This window comes from Cricetulus griseus, chromosome 6 (assembly GCF_003668045.3).
Source record: "Cricetulus griseus strain 17A/GY chromosome 6, alternate assembly CriGri-PICRH-1.0, whole genome shotgun sequence".
Taxonomy (NCBI): Eukaryota; Metazoa; Chordata; class Mammalia; order Rodentia; family Cricetidae; genus Cricetulus; species Cricetulus griseus.
Window position 1 is genome coordinate 67423095 of NC_048599.1, and position 21029 is coordinate 67444123.

General features: G+C 36.7%; 1 protein-coding gene across 1 annotated transcript in view; it reads left to right on the plus strand.

Moving 5' to 3' along the window:
- Window positions 1-16009, plus strand: part of Ano3 (anoctamin 3) — a 321996-nt gene extending 305987 nt beyond the window's left edge. The window contains exons 23-28 of the mRNA XM_027422285.2: window positions 4642-4775; window positions 5896-6048; window positions 6435-6582; window positions 9081-9161; window positions 9311-9416; window positions 13044-16009. Of these exons, the coding sequence (XP_027278086.2) occupies window positions 4642-4775; window positions 5896-6048; window positions 6435-6582; window positions 9081-9161; window positions 9311-9416; window positions 13044-13226 (805 nt within the window). The 3' untranslated portion in view covers window positions 13227-16009. The remainder of the gene's footprint in view (window positions 1-4641; window positions 4776-5895; window positions 6049-6434; window positions 6583-9080; window positions 9162-9310; window positions 9417-13043) is intronic.
- The last annotated feature ends 5020 nt before the right edge of the window (window positions 16010-21029 follow it).

The following is a 21029-nucleotide window of genomic DNA, read 5'->3' on the forward strand; positions in this document are numbered from 1 at the left end:
GAGCAATTGGGCATTATTTAATTTCCATGAGTTTGTATGGTTTTGCAACTCGTGTTGTTGTTGAATTCTAACTTTAAAGCATGGTGGTCTGATAAGATACAGGGGGTTTCCTCATGTCCTCAGCATCCCTCTTCTTCTCCCCTTCTCATTCTCCTAGCTCCCTCCCGCCTCTTCCCATGCTCCCAATTTGCTCAGGAGATCTTGAACCTCTCCCCTTCTCCAGGGGACCATGTATGTCTCTCTTAGGGACCTCCTTGTTTATTAGCTTCTTTGGCAGTGTGGATGTAGGCTGATAATCCTTACTCTATGTCTAAAATTCGCATATGAGTGAGTACATATTATGTTTGTCTTTTTGCGATTGGGTTACCTCACTGAGAATGGTTTCTTCTAAATCCACCCATTTTCCTGCAAATTTCAAGATTCCATTGTTTTGTTTTTTTTTCTGTTGAATAGTACTCCATTGTGTAAATGTACCACATTTTCTCTATCCATTCTTTAGTTGAGTGGCTTCTAGGCTGCTTCCAGTTTCTGGCTATTACAAATAGTGCTGCTATGAACATGGTTGAACATATGTCCTTGTTATATGAGTGTGCTTCTTTTGGGTATATGCCTAGGAGTGGAATTGCTGGATCTTGTGGTAGACTCATTCCCATTTTTTTGAGGAGTCACCATACTTATTTCCAAAGTGGCTGTACAAGTTGGCACTCCCACCAGCAGTGGAGAAGTGTTCCCCTTTCACCACATCCTCTCCAACATGAACTGTCATTGGTGTTTTTGATTTTGGCCGTTCTGACAGGAGTAAGATGGTATCTCAGAGTTGTTGTGATTTGCATTTCCCTGATGGCTAAGAATGTTGAAGACTTTCTTATGTGTCTTTCAGCCATGTTAGATTCCTCTATTGTGAATTGTCTATTTAGTTCTGTACCCCACTTTTTAATTGGGTTGTTTGGTGTTTGGGGGACTAGCTTCTTGAGTTCTTTGTATATTTTGAAAATCAGCTCTCTGTCAGATGTGGGGTTGGTAAATATCTTTTCCCAGTCTGTCAGCTGCCGTTTTGTCTTGCTGACTGTCTCCTTTCCATTGTATAAATTTGGATTGTTTGTCAAAAATCAGATGTTCATAGGTGTGTGGGTTAATATCAGGGTTTTCAATTCTATTCCATTGGTCTACCAGTCCATTCCATATAGAGGAATACTCCCTGGGCCAAGACACATGGAGGTGGGCCTAGGCCCTATCCCAAAGGATAGGAAAGACTCTGATGACACCCTATGGAAAGCCTCACCATCCAGGGGGAGCAGAAAAAATATGTGACAGATAAGGTTTTAGTTGGGGGGGTTAGGGGAGGACGGGTGGGAGAAGGGAACTGGGATTGTCATGAAAAATAATCCTGTTTCTAATTCAAATAAAAAAAGTTGGGAAAAAAGATACAGGGGTTTATTTTAACTTTTTTGTACATGTTGAGGTTTGTTATGTTGCCAAGTATGTGGTCGATTTTAGAGAAGGTTCCATGTGGTGCTGAGAAGAAGGTATATTCTTTTATATTTGGATGGAATGTTCTATAGATGTCTGTTAAGCCCAATTGGGCCATAACTTCTATTAGTTCCTTTGTTTCTTTGTTAAGTTTCTGTCTGGTGTTCCTGTCCAGTGGTGAGAGTGGGGTGTTGAAGTTTCCCACAATAAGTGTGTGATTTGAGTTTTAGTAATGTTTCTTTTACGAATGTGGATGCCTTTGTATTTGGGGCATAAATGTTCAGAATTGAGACTTTACCCTAATTTATTTCTCCTGTGATTAGTAGGAAGTGACCTTCTTCATCTCTTTTGATTGATTTTAGTTTTAAAGTCCAAATTGTTGGATATTAGGATTGCTACCCCTGTTAGTTTCTTGGGTCCATTTGATTGGAAAATCTTTTCCCAACTTTTAATTCTTAGTTACCGTCTGTCTTTGAAGTTGAGGTGTGTTTCTTATATGCAGCAGGATAGATTCTGTCTTATTATCCATTCTGCTAACCTGTGTCTTTTTATAGGCAAGTTAAGACCATTAATATTGAGGGATATTAATGACCATTGATTGTTCATTCTTGTTTGTTTTGGATTTGGTTGTGGTGTGGGTTTCCCTCCCTTTTTTCCTTTGGCTGTTGGTAAAGTGGGATTATCTATTGCCTATATTTTTCTGGTTGTAGTTAACTTCCTTGGGTTGCAGTTTTCCTTCCAGGACTTTCTGGAGGGCTGGATTGGTGGATATGTATTGTTTGAATCTGGTTTTGTCATGAAATATCTTGTTTTCTCCATCTATATTGATTGAAAGCTTTTCTAGGTATAGTAGTCTGGGCTGGCATCCATGGTCTCTTAGTGTAGGTAGACTATCTATCCAGGTTCTTCTGGCTTTCAGAGTTTCCATGGAAAAGTCAGGTGTAATTCTGATAGGTTTGCCTTTATATGTTACTTGACCTTTTTCCTTTGCTGCTCTTAATATTTTCTCTCTTTTTCTGTATGTTTGTGATTTTGATTATTATGTGGCAAGGAGATTTTTTTTTGGTCCTGTCTATTTGGTGTGCTGTAGGCTTCTTGTACTTTCATTGGCATGTCTTTCTTTAGGTTGAGAAAGTTTTCTTCTATGATTTTGTTGAGTATGTTTTCTGCACCTTTGAGTTGGATTTCTTCCCCTTCTTCCATACCTAATATTCTTAGGTTTGGTCTTTTCACAGTATCCCATATTTCCTGCACATTTTGTGTTAGGGATTTGTTGGACTTAAGATTTTCTTTTGTTGATGACTCTGTTTCTCCTAGTGTATCTTCAACTCCCGAGATTCTCTCTTCCATCTCTTGTATTCTGTTGGTTATGCTTACATCTGTAGTTCCTGATTGTTTACCCAGATTTTCTATTTCTAGCATTCCCTCAGATTGTGCTTTCTTCATTGTCTGTATTTCAGTTTTTAGATCTTGAACTGTTTCCTTGAAAGATTTGTTGATATCTTGTAGTTTTGGGGTTGTTTTTTTCTCCCATTTCTTTAAGGGATTTTGTCTTATCCTCTTTGAGGCCCTCTATCATTTTTATGAAGATGTTTTTAAGGTCATTCTCTGCTGCTTTGTATGCATTGTGATGTTCAGGTTTTGCTGCTGTAGGGTCCCTAGTCTCCGGTGGTGTCATACTGGTTTTGCTGTTGTTGAATATGCTTTCTTATTATCTTCTTCTCATCCTTTCTTTCAGTGGGTGTAGCGGGAGTCTGTTCCTCTCTTGATGGGTATGGGACCAAGGTTACCTTCTGGTAGATGCAAACAGTTCCAATACTCTGATGTCTGTCCTCTTCTCGAGGATGGAGGCAAGACTGGTACTGGGGCCTTGGCAGACTCTGGGTGTGTTGGATCCCACCGAGTTCGGATCTCCTGAGCAGTCTCCTGACCTAATATGTCCCCGAGCAGGGCAGCAGAATGCAGACCAGAATCAGCCCCCATCCTACCTGGTCTGCTGGATTGAGGCAGCATTGGTACCAGGACCTTGGCAGTCTCTGAGTGTGTTGGATCTCAAGGAAATGAGATTGGTTTTCATTTTTAAAATTTATTTATTAGTTCAAATTAGGAACAAAAAGTTTTCAAATTTTAAACCACAATTCTCCATTCAATTAATTCCTTAAGCAAAAATCAATGCAGATAAAATTCAAATAAGCAAAGCTGTGTCAGTTCTAACCTGCCTCCCCTCTCACATTTTGTAAGATTCCAAGAGCAACCTCCATGGGATGCTGGCTGGAGCACTGCTTCTTCAAGAAGATTCTGAATTTCCCATTACTTAAAATTGAGCCTTAGGACCTATTCACTGAACTATAAAAAAATTATGGCGTCCTAGAGTATATTCTCAAAGTCTTAAGTATTTTATTACCCAAAAGCCCCTCACAGTGCATGCCAGGCTATCCCTAGACTTCATAGACCATTCTCAGGCCAGAGATAGAGTATTTTCACTTATTTTCCAGACCCCAGGCAATGACTCCTGTAAGCTTATCCACTGCCTGACAATTTTCTTAACTATAGTAGCATAATATTGTCAAGTTAGGTTCAAGATTCTTATGTTGATAGAATCCAAGAAGTTAAGTGATTTGACAAGAAACTCACATGCAATGCATGGCAGGATGGAGACCAGAACCTAGGACTCTTGGAATCTTATGTAGGCCTGACAGTTCATGCAGAACATAATTTTATTCATATCCACATGAACAGCCCAAAAACTGATGGAGCATGAGCAATGAAAGGCTCAGACCTAAAGACAACAGTCAACATAAGATTTTTACAGGTGGGGTTGGGAGAAATGAATTTAGCCTAATCGGCATCAAGGAATGGTTTAGTTTACTGGCAATGAATTCCTGATAAATATCCAGATGTTTGGAGGGCCTTAGAGAGTTCTAGAATGATAGGATCTAGTAACTTTCACTAAATCTTCTTAACACTATACTTTAAAGATTTAAAACTTTGTAAGTTCAGACTTACTTTCTTTTCAATTACTGAAAAGTTAAAACCACAACTATCTTCACTTCCAAGAATACATGGTATAAGAAAAGATTAGTCGAAATTTGTTATTTCTTAGTAAAATATACATTTTCTAAAGATGCTTCAGTAATAGGTCACATATCTTTGGTCTTCTCTCTAATGCAGGTTAATTCAAAACTGGTGGTCACGACATAAAATCAAGCGGGGAATACAGGATGCTTCCATACCACAATGGGAAAATGACTGGAATCTTCAACCCATGAACATTCATGGACTGATGGATGAGTACTTAGAAATGGGTAAGGAGAGGCTTTTCTGCAGTACCATTGTTGATACTGCTTTTTCTAGTTAACACGAGCTTTGATTTAAGAGGAAAACAGCAATAATGACAATATTCTCCTTTTGCACCAATCATTCTAAAATACAGTTGAATTTTATTCTAACAAAATCAGAGGTGTGAGATGCTACCTGTGTGCTCTTACATACGTTACAGTCAGAAAGGCATGACATTTAGTCCAATGAAGTTGTTCTCACAATGAAGCCTCTAGATTTTGAGTAATATTCTTTTTGAGATAAGACCTCACTGTGAAGTTAATACTGATTTTGAACTTGATGAATAACTTAGGCTGGCCTTGAACTCACAATCTTCCTGTCTTGGTATCCCTAGTGCTAGAATTATAATCATGCATCATTATAAGTTAGTGAGCAAATATTTTGATGAAAAATGAAAAAGCTGTATCAGCTCTTTATAAAGAAAAATACTATCCTCTTTAAAGAAATATTATTTTAAATAACATTTTATTAATTCTTTAATATTTCATACAATATATTTTGACCATATTAACCCCTCCTCCCCAAACTCCTCCCATATCCATCCTTTCCATACTCTCAAACTCAGTCGAGTTTCTGTAGGAATGCTACTAATTTATATTAAGAAAATATGGATTCTCAGTCCAATTGTTGACTTATTTTCTGACCTTCAGTATACTCATCTATAAAAAGAAAATACAGAGTAGTATACTAGAGATCTTTTGGGTCTCTGCCAGAGACTTAAGGAAAAATTTCCTCTTTGCCTGTCTTTTTGATAGTTTTTTCCTCCCCTTTATCCTTCCCTTCCTCTTTTTTCTTCTCCCTTTATGATTAATCTTTTCCCATCCTTCTCATATTGTATAAAGACAGGGGAGAAAGTAGACATTAAATATACCTATATCTGATGTAGAGTAGAGGTTTTTAACATTTTCTAGCCATCTACATCTACTCTTCAATAAGTTTACTTATCACATAGGAACAAAAGTTTCTTCGACTGTAAAATAAAAGTATTTACTGGGAAGAGAGAATTCATTAAATGCTCCTAATTGGCACATTTAGGCACTCAGTAGATTTTATTATTTATATCTCCCTAATGTTCTTGTCTTACAGTTTTGCAATTTGGTTTTACCACCATCTTCGTTGCTGCTTTTCCTCTGGCCCCTCTTTTGGCTTTGTTAAACAATATCATAGAAATCAGATTGGATGCATATAAATTTGTGACCCAATGGAGGAGGCCTCTGCCAGCCCGAGCAACTGACATAGGTAAGGCTTAATTTTCCCTTTATTTGAGATAGCATATGCAACATCTCTAATATCTGGAGTATGAGATACTGTAGTAAAAAAGTAATGAGGGGCTGAAGAGGTGGCTCATCTGTCAAGAACAATCATTGCTATCCCCAATGACCAGAGTTAATGAACACTGGGCAGCTCACAAGGCAATATGATGTCCTCTTCTGCTCCCTGTAGGTACCCAACTACATGAACACACACAATAAGTAATACAATATAACCCTTTTTATTTAAGAGAAGTAAATGGTATGCAGAAATGCAGCTAAAAATAAACAGAATATTCTTGACAAAATAAAATAAATCAGAGTTCTTTCATTTTGTTCACTTTTATTCACTAACTTTAATCTTTCTCTTACCAGGTATCTGGCTTGGAATTCTCGAGGGAATTGGCATATTGGCTGTGATCACCAATGCTTTTGTAATCGCTATTACATCTGACTATATCCCACGTTTTGTCTACGAATACAAATATGGCCCTTGTGCAAATCATGTAAAGCAGAATGAGAAGTAAGACTAAAATTTACATATTTTTCTGATTTATCTTATAACTGCAATTAAAAGAAGAACTTACAGGGAAGTTTTGTTCTGTGACCATTAAAAAGTAATGTTTCTGGTCATTGTGTTTATAATGTGTTTATTAGATGAAAGCAAATAGACTAAGTACAGGATGTACTTTCTACTGCAACTAATTTTAGAGTCTGTTTTTACTTGAAAATGTGTCAAAATGCTAAGAACATTCTAATAGTTCTAGAAAGGTCCAGTTCTAAAGCCTGAATATATTCTTTAGACTCTTCAAACCAGGCAATGCAGTGTCGTTGTTATGCATATGGAAAAGTGAAGCCTATAAATGAAAGGGAACAAAGACAGTAAAAAGTGAGAAATAGAACCTGCAAAGTCTGTCATCTTTATGCCTGGATATTTTCAGGAAGCATATAGAGCCAGGGGTCTGACTGATGAGAATTGCCTCCCTTTATGTGGTTTCCATTTAAAATTGAAATACATACTTCAAAATCGGGTAGCCTATCAACCTCTGCAGTACTTACCCTTTTCATTTGCTTTGGCTTAGTTTGGTTATTGACATTTTAATGCAAACAATACTTTCAAGTCATGAAGAGGGCTATTTTGCCCACTGTATGATGATTAGCAGCATATGTGGTCTCTAACCAACTGATACAGTGACAGCTATCCTAATCCATACATTCTGATAGCAGTAGGTATCTCTATCGTTGCCTGCTGTCCCCTGGGAGACAAAATACCCAGATATAGACAACCACTTAGGCAGTATTTGCCAGTTCACAATTTTCCTTTTGTATGAGGTATGAGGGGACAATGCATGTGAGAACTGACTATAGAGAACTGGGGTACTTTAAAAAGTCTTGTAAGTGGATGTCAAATCGTGGAAAAAAGGCAGAAGTGTGAGAACAGCAATAGGTATGGATAGGTATGGATAGAGATCCTGGGACACAACATTGACCCTTAATTAATTACTGGAGAACTGGTGTTTCCCTGTAACTCTGGGAAAGCCCTTGAACACGTGTCTCTTCTTTTTTAAAGGGGGGGGGGGAGTAATAGAAGCATTGTAATATTGACTTTTTTTAAAAAGGTCTTTGAGTCCTTAAGAGATTTAAAGGGATTCCATGTTAGACACATTAAAATTTGAGTTCTAACTTTGTTATTTGCTAAGATGTTCATTATCTTATGACATGGTTGATTCACAAAAGTGAGTGCTCACAGGCTCTATGATTATGAAATGGTGTCCGAGAATGCACCCAGTGTGAATATAAGGTTGTTTCAACATCAAAAGTGAAAACCCAAAATGCTGCCTTTTTCTTAATGCAAAATGATATAGGAGCAGATTTAAAGAATTGGAAAAGTGTAAGTCCAGCACTTCTCACTCTTTTTGCTAAGATCAAGTGTGAAATAAGTATTGTTGTCTGTGCCCTTAGATAAAGTACTTGCTAGTAATTCTGTTGCCATCTAGTGGTGGTTGAAAATTCTACTGTCTGAGTTTACATTTCAGAATCTGCCTTTGCTGTGGACAGCACCATATTCAGTGACCAGTTTCATGTGTAGACCAGTTTCAGGCAAAATGATGCAGTTCTTCTGTGATTTGGGCATCCTATATCAAGAAGAACACTCAATTGCTTAATAATCATCTCAGAATACTTAGCAATGAAGTTGAAAAAAATCTATTCAGATTAGACATTTTCAGAGCAAATCATGATGAGACAAACAATAGTGGAGCGGAAAATATTGACAAGAAAACATTTGACTGATATTACAAGCTATAGAATGGACAAGAAATACAGTTTCCATTGTTGCATTGTGACTAATATTTCAAAGGTAAGATTGTAATAGATGTGTCCTTGAACCCAGATTTAAGAAACCACTTTTCCCAGGAGAGTATTTCTCAATATGTGATCTGCAAGCATCCCTCAACAGCTATAATTTTACACTATATTAAAATTATTTATTACATTATTTATAGCATTATTATTATATCATATTATTGTATATTATTTATTTATTTGTTGTGTTATGAGGGTGCATTATGAAAGTTAGAAGAAATATTGGGGTATTTTCTTCTCAACACGCAGGTCCCAGGGATATAACTCAGGTCCTCAAGCTTGATGGCAATAAGTTTGTCCTGCTAAGCAATCTCACCAGCACACATTAACATTGTGTTCACAGTAACACCAAGACTTTATTTTCCCCTTTCAACTTTTTAACGTGTAGATTGATAGTGAGCAACAATGGTGATTAAAGTTCTGTAGCAGGATGACTCCTAGACAGAAACCACTCTTTAAAAGTAAACTGAATAAAAATAGTAAGAGGGAAAATATCAGGAAGAAATTACAGGGCAAGAAGACATGAGAAAGAAATAAGAAAGCTGAATACTTAAATAGGAGAAATAATGGCATCTATTGCATCTTGTCACTTGTAAAGAAGAAATTATTCCAGAAATGTATTTATTTATGATTCATATAGTTGTTATTTTCTCCTAGTTGCCTTAAGGGATATGTCAACAACAGCTTGTCCTTTTTTGACCTGAGTGAACTTGGTATAGGAAAGTCCGGTTACTGCAGGTACTTACCTATAATGTATTTATCTTTCCTGCTGCTTTTTCCATGTCATCTCCCCTCTACACGCAAAACAGCTCATTTGGACTATCATTTTGGAGTTCGGGTAATCAAGGACGTTTTGCTATCTTTCATGCTGTTTTTGTGGATTGCAGGTACCGAGACTATAGAGGTCCACCTTGGAGTTCCAAACCCTATGAGTTCACATTACAGTACTGGCACATCTTGGCTGCTCGACTGGCCTTCATTATTGTGTTTGAGGTTAGTCATGGGACAGGTAACTGTGGATAGCAGCTTTGCTGATTTGATACGCCAGTTTGATGTCAATTCTTCACTGGGTTCCAAGACAGGCCTTTGGTAGGCCTGGGACAAGGTTTGGATATGGTAAACTCATTATAAAGAAAATAAAAAAGAATGAACAAGGGCTGAATAATATAACTACAAGTTAATAAGTATTTATACGAGAAAATCATGGAGAAAGATATTATCTCAACAAATTGTGAGGCTTCTAGTTTAAGCTCCTACTGGCTATGCTTAAAAAGAAAGGGGTGGCTTTCTTGAGCTGATAAATGAATCCAAATCTACCCATGAGGACAGGATGCATCTACCAGTGAAGACAGAACACTTGATATTTCTCAAAATACAACCAATCACACATATATTTGTTTTTTAAATGAGCGAGAAGAAAACTTGAATCAGGGGAAGAATTGAAGAAAACAAGAATGGAGGGAGACATTTTAGGGTTACAGAGAAATCAGGCACTAGGGAACTGTTTGGAGATCTACAAAGATGACACCAGCTAACAATCTCAGCAACAGAGGAGAGGCTACCTTAAATGCCCTCCTCTGATAAGGAGATTGATGACTGACTTATATGCCACCAGATACCCCTCATACAGGAGCTGGTGGAAGTAGAAGCAGACACCCACAACTACTCACTGAACTGAACAGTTTCAAAGAAGGACGAGTGAAGAGCAAAAGGGTCCAGACCAGGCTTGTGAAACTCACAGAAACAGCTGACCTGAACATGGGGGAACTCTTGCTCCCCAGACTGATAGCTGGGATACCATCATGGGACTGATCCTGATCCCAGGAACATGGGTTTCAGTGGGGAATCCTCGGAAATCTACAGGACCTCCTGTAGTAGTTCAGTACTTATCCTTAGCATAGGTGTAGACTTTGGGAGCCCATTTCACATAGAGGGATACTCCCTGAGCCAAGACACACAGTGGTGGGCCTGGGCCCGATCCCAAAGGACATGATAGACTCTGATGACAGCCTATGGAAGGCCTCACCCTCCGGGGGGAGCAAAAAGGATATATAATAGGTAGGGTTTTAGTTGGGGAGGAGGGGAGGGAGAGGGAACTGGGATTGACATGTAAAACAATCTTGTTTCTAATTCAAATAAAGAAAAAGAAATAAATTGGGTTACTCCATATTTTGCCCAAAACTTTTGGTAAAAATGATTGGACTTTCCTTATCACAGACATGATAACATTGAAATGTAATCCTGTCAGGCAATTTTGAGGGAACTGCATACAACATTATCATCTTGTTTTTATATGTTATGATACAGGGAAGAATTTAGCACTGTGATGTCATAAGCAACTCCTCCGAGTTATCACTGAGTCAATGAAAAACTTAATATATTTTCTATTGTCAAAGGAGATAGCTATTTCTAAATTTTTTTAGAACAAAATGTTTTGTTTGTCTGTTTTTTGAAAAACCTTCTCATGTACACCAAACTGGTTTAAAACTTGCTATTTATCCAGGGTTGGTCTCAAACTCCTAATCCTCCTGTCTGTGCTTCCCAAGCACTAGAATTATAGGAATGAACCACCACATCTGATTCCTATGAATCTGGCGGTAGAACCCAGGGTTTTCTGAATGCTAGGCAAACATTCTACCTACTAATGTTGGAAAACCTTTTTAAAAGACAATTATTCATTTCAAATGATTTCCAAATATAAATTAAAAATTTGTAATGAAATAGCTGAAAATGAAATGCTTACCTCTAAAGGTCTTAGCCAGTACTAAAATTCTCAGATTGAATGACTCTCAGAGTCAATAAAAATACATCCTACTGAATGAGACTTTCTACTTCATTACAGTTAGTATAACAGCTTAACAATATTTTCAATCCAATATTTCAGTGACTTTTTATTATCTAGTTTTAAAATAGACATATTTTCTATATTCCTCAGAAGTCAAGTGAGTTAATCAGACACAATTCAGAGTACCACCCATGGGTTCATATGAGACCCTCTTCATTTTTCTTTCTTCATTCCCCATTACTGTTCCCATAACCCCCCAATCAACCTCTGTGAAGCCCTTACGCTTGTTGATTTTTAAGTATATTTGTCTATGTATAAAAATATAGTATAATTTTTGGTGTCCTACTTTCTAACTATAATTTCAATTATTTTGTATCTTAAAGCATTTTTTATCTTTTACTTATTTTACTTTAGATCTAGGAAGAATTGTCTTTGAGCACTACCTGTGTTTAGAACACATCTGCTAAATATGAAATGTAATATTAAAGCACACATGAACTATTTATTGCCATATATTAAACTTTACTGAATCATGGCAATATTTTTATTTGTATCTTAATAATTTTGAAGAACATTATTGGATTTTGTAAGTATTATGTATTTAAATGATCAGGAAAGAAAGTCCTGATTATGCATGGAAAAATATGAACTACTTTATTGTTATTTACTGTGCCATGCAGTTTCTTGGTACTCATAAGCAAGTACAACCTAAAAGTACAATGAATTCATCTTGTTCTCATAAAGAGGTTATTGTCCGATGAAAGTCCTTTTCATAAAAGTATTATTTTAACAGGCCATACTAACTCCCAAATATCACATTGTTCCCTCTCTTTTCTGAGAAACAGAAAGAACTACCATTCTCTTAGGATATATATAACAGTAGGAAGTGCCATTTGAGCAAGGCTCACACTGTGCCAAGCACTCTTTTATGCTCTTCAGGTGTGTGTTTATTTACTTCATTTAAGAGGTGGTATTGTCATCACTAACATAGACACAGAATGTAGATGATGTGTTCAAGGGTAAACAGCTACTAAGTGTTAGTAGGATAAAGGCTTAATTGGTCTCATTCCAATTCTGAGCCTTTACTTAAAGGTATAATGCCTTTTGAATTACATTCAGTTGTTCAAGTCTAACACTATGGCTGGATGTGGTGGTGCACATCTTTATTTCCAGCACATTTGAGACAGAGGCAGGCGGATTTCTATCAGTTGATCTACAAAAAAAGTTCTAGGCAAAGGCTGACCAGGAATACATAGCAAAATTATTTCTTAAAACAAAACAAAAAAAATAACAAACCCCACTACTGACAGTTTATTTTAAAAACATAAATAATGCATATCTTATCAAAGTTATGTAACAGATTAAATATTTTGTAGTAGTTATAACAAGAGTGAACTTATAGAATGAAATTTCTGAAAAATAAATTTGTTGCGGTTGAGCCTCATCACTGGCTCACAGGTATAATTATCTATCATGTATTTTGGTCTGTTGAAAATACATTTTCCTAGGATAGCCTTTCATGTTTGTGCCTATTAATGTGTATTATAGTAATATTTTATAGCATGTAAGATTTGTGAACACAAGAATTTAAGATGCTTTTATGAAATGATGTCATCATAAAAAGGAAATAATTTTTGATGTCTAACTAATGCTCAACGGTGGTAGTCATTAATATTTGTGTTCTCCATAAAACTCTTGAAAGCAAAATTCTAAATGCTACACATTAAATTCCAAAGCTTGATTTTAAGACAAATGCATCATTGTTCATGACTTTTCTGTTTGACAATGAGTGTTCTGAAACCTTTGAAAGCATAGTTTTTACTCTTAACTTACAGCACCTCGTTTTTGGGATTAAGTCTTTCATTGCATACCTGATTCCTGATATACCAAAGGGCCTCCGTGAACGCATACGGCGAGAGAAATACCTAGTCCAAGAAATGATGTATGAGGCTGAGCTGGAACATTTACAGCAACAGCGGAGAAAAAGCGGTCAGCCTATTCACCATGAATGGCCTTAGGCTGTACCTGTTACCCAAAAGGGGAGGTACCATTAGTAAGAAAGAATGTGACTCTTGAAAGGTAGATGGAGTCCAAGAGGAAGGCATACTTGGCAAACTGTATGTATAAAATGCTACTTGGAAATGCATCACAGCAGTCTCTGGAATTTAGAATGCTCAGACTTCTAAAGAAAGAAAAGCCTTGAGACCTCCAAAGGGATGCAACTGTAACGGCAGGGAGCCAGGCTCTGATGTCTGAGCAAGCCCTCAGGGGAGTTCTGTGTTTTGAGTCCACCCGGTTCTATCAGCTGCAGAGCAAATAGGAAATGTGGTGGTAATATTTCCAGAGATAGATTTCCACGTACATGTTCACAAGTTGGTAATACTAATCAGATTCTAGGACTTCCACTTGAGTTCAGATATTCACTAGAAATGAGTTAAACCATTATGTTGGCTCTGAAGTCAGAACTCCATGTCCCTTTAGATTACAGGCTAGTGGAGTTGTTTTTGTCTCATTGAGATGATGGGTGTATGCACAAAGCATTTATGCTGCTTAATATTGACTATGCACTTGAACAGTTGCACATTACCGTAGTAGTGAAACCAAAAATCCAAGTTCCAAAAAGCAGACCATTGGAATAAATCTATTATGTTGGCTGTGTTTAAATTTGCTTAATCCCTCAGAGCCAAGTGCACTGCCCATTTTTTATTAATGAATGTCAACAGATCAACTTTAAATATTTGAAAGGGTATTCTTGTTTCATTTAAACATGACTAATTCTTACTTTATTGAAGAGGCCTATCTTGTATTCTATTCCACATGCCCCTCTCTGAATTTTTACAAATCTCACAGAACAGTATGTTGAAACAATGTAAATATGTCAATGTTCCTTTATGTTTGCACTTTTACACTGTGTAATATAATTTCCAGCTTATGGAGCTCTAAGACCAGGATGCTACTGTAATCTGTTCATTCAGGAAATCCAAAGCCAAATGTTCTGCAGCACTTATGCTTTTCCTAGAATGTGCACTATTAATTACAAGCTAATGAAATAATGCATGCGTATAATGTATTATTCACATAAAACACCTTTCTGAGTTTCACATTTTAATCACGGAATGGGGATTTCTGGGTTTTGTTTTGTTTTTTGATGAGTTGGTTTTATATAATTTCAAAACTCTCTAGAAACAAAGTCAAACTAACTGTCAAGATCATAATTTCATTTGTTATAGAATCCTTATTTGAATGTCAATTTTGTCCATACATTTATGGAGCATAAATGAAGGGGTATTCAGTTAAAGGACGTTAAGAGGAGGTGTAAATTAAGGGGGCAGAATAGAAGGAAAGGTGAGAGGTGGAGTAGATGTGCATATGATAAAAAAATTAATACACTTTCCCATGCAAAACAAGATGGTCCAGGCTTTTATTTATTCTTGAGAATAAGGTGGCAAATCACACAGTGAAGACACACACATACACATACATACAGAAAGAGAACACAATTTGTTCAGTTTGGTTTTGTTCAATTAAGCAAAACAAATATTTGCAAAATTCAAAATAAGGGATTAGGCATGCACATAAACAAACCACTTTTCCACACATACTAGTGAATCTCTATCAAAGAAATTATTTTTACTTACTGGAAGTGTGCTGCCCTAATTCTAACACTTAAAAGAGCTTTGTTGACTTGATGATGGTTGTTTTATAGTTTCTGCCAAGGACATTCACTCCTCTGCTTTCCCTATGATTCTGGCCTGGGTATATGCCCTAAGACTCTAAATTATTCCACAAGATTTGAGGATGTAGCTCAGTGGTAGTGTGTGTCTAGCAAGCATGAGATACACACAGACTCAACTCACATCATCTCTCCACACCACTAATTAGATAGATAGATAGATAGATAGATAGATAGATAGATAGATAGATAGATATGAGATATGCAATACATTTCTATACAAATCCTTGTTCCTGGGACTCTTCCACTGAGAAAGATCATGGCTATTTCCACTAATTATCCAATGAAGATTTCAGCTCCTCTATTTTGGAGCATTTGTGCTCCCTTTTCTTGAATAATTAAATGTATACACATGCCTGAGCATAATATTTTGTTAACCTAGCATTTATATCTTTTCCAAATTAGGGATGCAAAACAAACATGTGTCTTACAGGAGGACAAACAATAATAGCTGTTTCCTTGAGAATTCTTTTTCTAGAGATTTCTATAGTCCATTGGGGTTTAAGTCATATTGATTGATATGAACAGAGAAAGATATTTTAATAAATGGTGTACTATATTATTTTAGAAAATGCCTTCCATGATATTTTTGAAACAGATATGAGAAAACAGAGAACCAAAAAAAACTGTCTGAAATGTTTGTTTTGTAAACAGTTGTAGGACAATCAAACTTGGTTTTATCATAACTGGCAGTAAAACAGACAGCCCCTCATAGAATGTTAATTTTAGATCACTCTACTTAAGTTGAAATGTTTTATACGTGTTTGTCATATGAATATAAATTATTTCTCAAAGATTTATAGCACACACTATTCTCAGGAATTCTGTATGATGTGAATGCTGCTCATATATTTTCATATTCTCACTTGTTATCTTTTTATGCTAATAATCAATGGATAAATGCATGCACTCTGACTTGACAAGTTGTGTGAACCATTTTAAGTTTTAACTGTGATAGTTCCAAATTGTATGAGTCTGTGTAGGCACTTTTAGGTGAGACACTGCTGCCTGGCTGCATGATGAGATTCAACTTGAATGCTAAATGATTCTTGGCACAATATACTTTACAATGGAATGAATAGAAAATTTTTTTCACACAATAAATTATCATTTTTACTATAATCTGTACATTACAATTTATTCTGCTTGTTCTTTAAATATTAAAGGGGGATCTGTTGAATGTGCATGTGCTGCAAAGATTATACATTCTTTAGCCCCTTGAAGCAATGGTTTTGTTATTCTTGGGGAAACTCACCACATTCAGACTATCTCCTCACAATACTCTCATCTTAAAGTCATTCACAGTACTGAGAGAATGACTCAGTGGGTAAAATGTTCGATATGCAAGCATGGTCACCTAAGTCTGGATCATCAACACTTACATAAAAAGCCAAACATGGTAGAATATGTCTGTGACCCCAATTCTAGGGACACATAATTAGGAGGGTCCCAGGGGTCAGCCAGTCACTTTCTTTCACCTATATGCTGCCTTTCCCAATCACTATTAAAATCACCCAGCACAAATAAATCTTTAAAAAAATGGGTTTGGAGAGATGGCTCAGCAGACAAGAGCACTTGAGCTAATTTGTTTCCCAGCACTCATTTAGTGGTGTACCACCTTCTGAAACTACAGTTCCAGGAGATCCAGTGCCCTCATTCAGGCTCTGGGGATGTAAGGCACACATGTGGCATGCAAACATACATACAAGAAACATATCGTAATTAAGAAATAATAAAACAACCCCTGAGCAGATTGGGAGCACGGGGGCAGGGGAAAAAGAAGGAGTTAGGAAGTGGAGGAGAACAAGAGGACTGAGACAGGGGAGGAATAGAGGAGGGCAAGAAAGGAGATGCCTTGATAGAGGGAGATGGTACAGGTTTGGAGAGAGGTCTGGAACAGGGAAAATGTTAGGGGATCCACAGGGATGACCCCAACTACAAATCTAGGCAGTGGTGGAGAGGCTGCCTTTGATGCCCTTCCCCTATAATAATATTGATGACTACCTTGGTTAACATTTCTAGAGCCTTCATCCAGTAGCTGATCAAAGCAGAAACAGGCACCCACAGCTAAGCACTGAACCATACTCCTGGAATCCAGTTGCTGAGAGGGAGGAGGGATGAGCAAATGAGCCAAGACCATGCTGGAGAAACCCACAGAAGCAGTTGACCTAACCTAGTGAGAGATTGGAGACCCTAGTCATAAAGCTGGAGAACCCGTATTGGACTGAACCAAGCCCTCTGAATGTGGGTGCCAGCCAGGAGGCCAAGACAGTGTATGGGACCTCTAACAGTGGAGCCAGTATTTATCTCTGGAGCACAGATGGACTTTGGGAGCCCATTACCTATGGAGGGACACTATTGCAGCCCAGATACAGCAAGGAGGGCCTAGGCTCTCCCACAAATGATCTGATGGACTTTGGCAGTTCCCCATGGAGGGCCTCACTATCCCTAGGGAGAAGGTTGGGGAGGTTGGGGAGGAACATGGAAGTATGGGAGGGCAAGGGAGTAGGGGGATGGATATGTAAATATGAGTGCCTCTAAAATAAAAAAGAAATAATATAACACAGTAATAATATTCTTTTAAGGAAGAAAAGCTTTATTTTAGTCTATAGACTAAATTGTGCCCTCCACAGTATCATATAGGGAGTGGCACAATTAGAAGATATGGCTTTGTTAGGGTGGGTATAGCCTTGTTGGGGGAAGTGCGTCACTGTGGGGGTGAGCTTTGAGGTTTTCTGTGCTCAGGATATCACCCAGTGTCTCAACTGATTTCCTGTTGCCTACAAGATGTAATACTCTCAGCTCCAGCATCATGTCTGCCTGCAGGCCACCATGCTTCCTGAGATGATGATAATGGACTGACCCTCTGAACTGTAATCAAGCCACCTCAATTAAATGTTATCCTTATAAGAGCTGCCATGGTCATGATGTCTCCTCACAGCACTAAAAACCCTAATACAACATCTTAAAAGTGTGAGCCAAGGAGCTGAGGATTTGAACACTGTTATGACAATCCATTGTGCAATTAACCAGTATAATATCCCTGGGATGGGATAGGAAATTAAGCACAAATGTAGTGCAAGTAAAGGAAGGATACTCTTATCCCATAACCAAGACTCACCAACTTACCCATTTGGGGTTTTACACTTGGTAGTTCAACTTGAAAATTAGTTCCGCTTATTGAAGATCTTAACTGATACAGGTGGATAGATTAATTGGGCAAGTTTAAAAAAAATGTCACCAGATGTTTGTACTCATTTTTCCCCAAATTACTTATCACAATGACTTCCAAACAGCATTCTTGGTTTTATAGAGTCAGTTAACATCTTACCTTACTGCTTCTATTTTTGGAGCTCCAAGAACATTTTGAGGAAATCAAAACTTCTGGTTTCATTTAAATGTTTTCCTATATGCATTTCTACTCAAAGTAAAGTGTGCCAAAATTGCATAGTCTAAAGGAAGAATTAATTCAGCTTTAGCTTGAATTATTGTTCAGCTCAAGTTCCTATTTGGACTTTTGTTTTTATAGAGGAGATAATTTTTTCCCATCAAGCTCGCCATCTTGCTTCATCTGGAAATTATATTTGTGACTATATTTGATAGCTGTCTTCCTAAAGACCATCCCTGTTTCATCCACAGTAGCTTTAAAAAAAAGAAAGAAAAAATGAAAGCAGGTAGGTTGGTTGAAAATGTCTCCTAGTCTGGCTAATCTAATATCTAGCCAGGGAGCAGAAGCCTAGTGGATTTCTAAATCCAGTTACTGCTTTGTAATTGGTGAGCTGTACAGCTCTCCCTGATAAGGTTGCTTCAGCATTTCTTGAACCTAAGTGGCAGCCTTTGGTGAAAGTGGACAGTCAGCATGCAGCTTTTCTTTGTCTTTCCCTAAGAAGGCAAGGCAAAATTAGCCCCTATCTTCCCTGACTTCTTCATTTTTCCAACTTTAATGTTTGGATGTGAAAAACAATTATCTTTGCTCCCTTTGTTTTTGAAAAAGCAAAGTTCTTAAATTGCTAGTTGGAAAAGAAAACACAAGAGATATATTTGGAACACTTCTCAGAAATATAATTTTAGTGTGGATGGGCAGCCATACGAGAGTCTTACAGTCTCTGTTCTACCTAATGCTACTAGTTAAATACCTTAGGCCAAATTCACTATATTTTGAAGCTAGAATTTGAATAGACACTATTCTTTTGGTGCCTTTAAGTGAGAAACAAGGGACTGAATGAGCAGAAAGAAAAACAAATCCAATTGCAAAGTATTAGTAGAAGCAATGCTTTGGAGATTGTGGGGGACAATGTGGGAATATCTGACCTAGGTACAAAAGCAAGCCTCCTTTGCAGGTGCTTCCTTAGCTTCAATTGTGAACATACCTTGCATTCTTTCTATCCAAATAGCAAACAAGTTCAGATCATCTTTGAATGTTTAAAAACAAATTAGACTCTTTTATCCTGTGTGTTTGTGTTTTTGTGTGTACATGCCTTAAGGCCCATATAAACCAAACACTGCGTACTTCATCCACAGCATTGAAAAAGAATGACCTTGTACATAATACAGTGAAGCTTATTATAATATCTGTTTATTTGTTACTGATAGGTCCATCTTAGTCTCTAAAGTTTCCAGAAAGTTTTCCAAAGTAGAAGACCACCTTGCAGCCCACTCATGGGAAATGAGGTCATTTCAATGCTTTTCATTCTGAATTTATTTTTAAAAGAAATAATTTTAATAATCCTAATTACCCACCACTCACCAGTTATATAAACAAGATACCAAATTTAGAAGTATCCTAGAATTCATAAGTATAAAAGCATTAAATTTTAGAAATATAAAAATATCTCAATAAATTTCCTATTGATAAACAGAACTACTATTATCATTTTTCTTCTGTAAGGCAAGGTATTTCTTTTGTAATTTGCAATGGAAACCTGAAACTCTCAGTGATGGTTATATTTCTACTAAGTAAGCCACATACTAATAAGTGTAAATCTATTCTGAAAACTCCTGATAATTTAAACACCAAAAAATTTCTATTGGAAAAGCACACTTTTGTGTGTTTGTATTCATGCTTGCAAATATTTATTGACTTGTTCAGGAGTTTTAAATTGTAGCATTCAATATTCCCAAGAACTACAAATAAAAATAGCCCAAGTGGTTTTTCTATCAATTAAATTTACAATTAATTTTGAAGGTTGTAGTATTTCAATAGGCACCCTTGGATACCCAGTGGATTACAGTTATTTGAAATGGATCAGGTTACAATGTTTTTAATATTGGGCAGGGTGGCTAAATCCTCATTAAATCTACTTTACAATATTTAAATTAAGAGCACATGGAATTTGTAGACCTACAAATGGACACAGTAAATGTTTCAGTAATATTTTAAGATAATTCATTGCCAACAGAACAGGTGAAGGAAAACTCATATTTTTTTCTCATGTGTCTATTTTTTTTATGTTCTGAGACTATTGTAATACCATCAAAACATTTCAGTAACACTTTTAAATATTGTGTGAAAGTGTCACAGCCTATGGGACTTTTTCTATTCCTACTGAAAGTTTATTACCCCTTATCATACAAACAGTTAAATTACTCAGCAAATGCTGTTTGAATTAAACAAAATCAAATCCCACTCTCCTACTACTATAGCAAGATTCACCCTTGCTTCCATGTGCTGAGTTATTAACCTATCTTGAGATATTTTCTCTAAGCTGGCATTTACAAATGAAAGGTTTAATAAAGCAGAACAGAGTATTTTGTTTTCAGTGATGAACTTGTGGATCTTCATGTTGACATCTTTCTCCTTTAGAAATGAAGACTTTTAATAATGTTTTATATATAACATAAAAAATAGTGTTTGGGAATCAGGACATTATTTTTTTATTTGTAATTATGGTTACCTCATTAGTTCTGTTTTTTTTTTTTTTTTCTCACAGCACCCGAGTAATGCATGTACTAAGTCAATGTCTCCAAAGAGAAACAGTGAAGCAACCATTTAAAATGAACACGATTTTCTTCTTACACTATACAGTGGCACTATTAACCTCTCTGATTGAGCTGGTCACTGGGTTAAGTCCTCACAATAATTCTATTA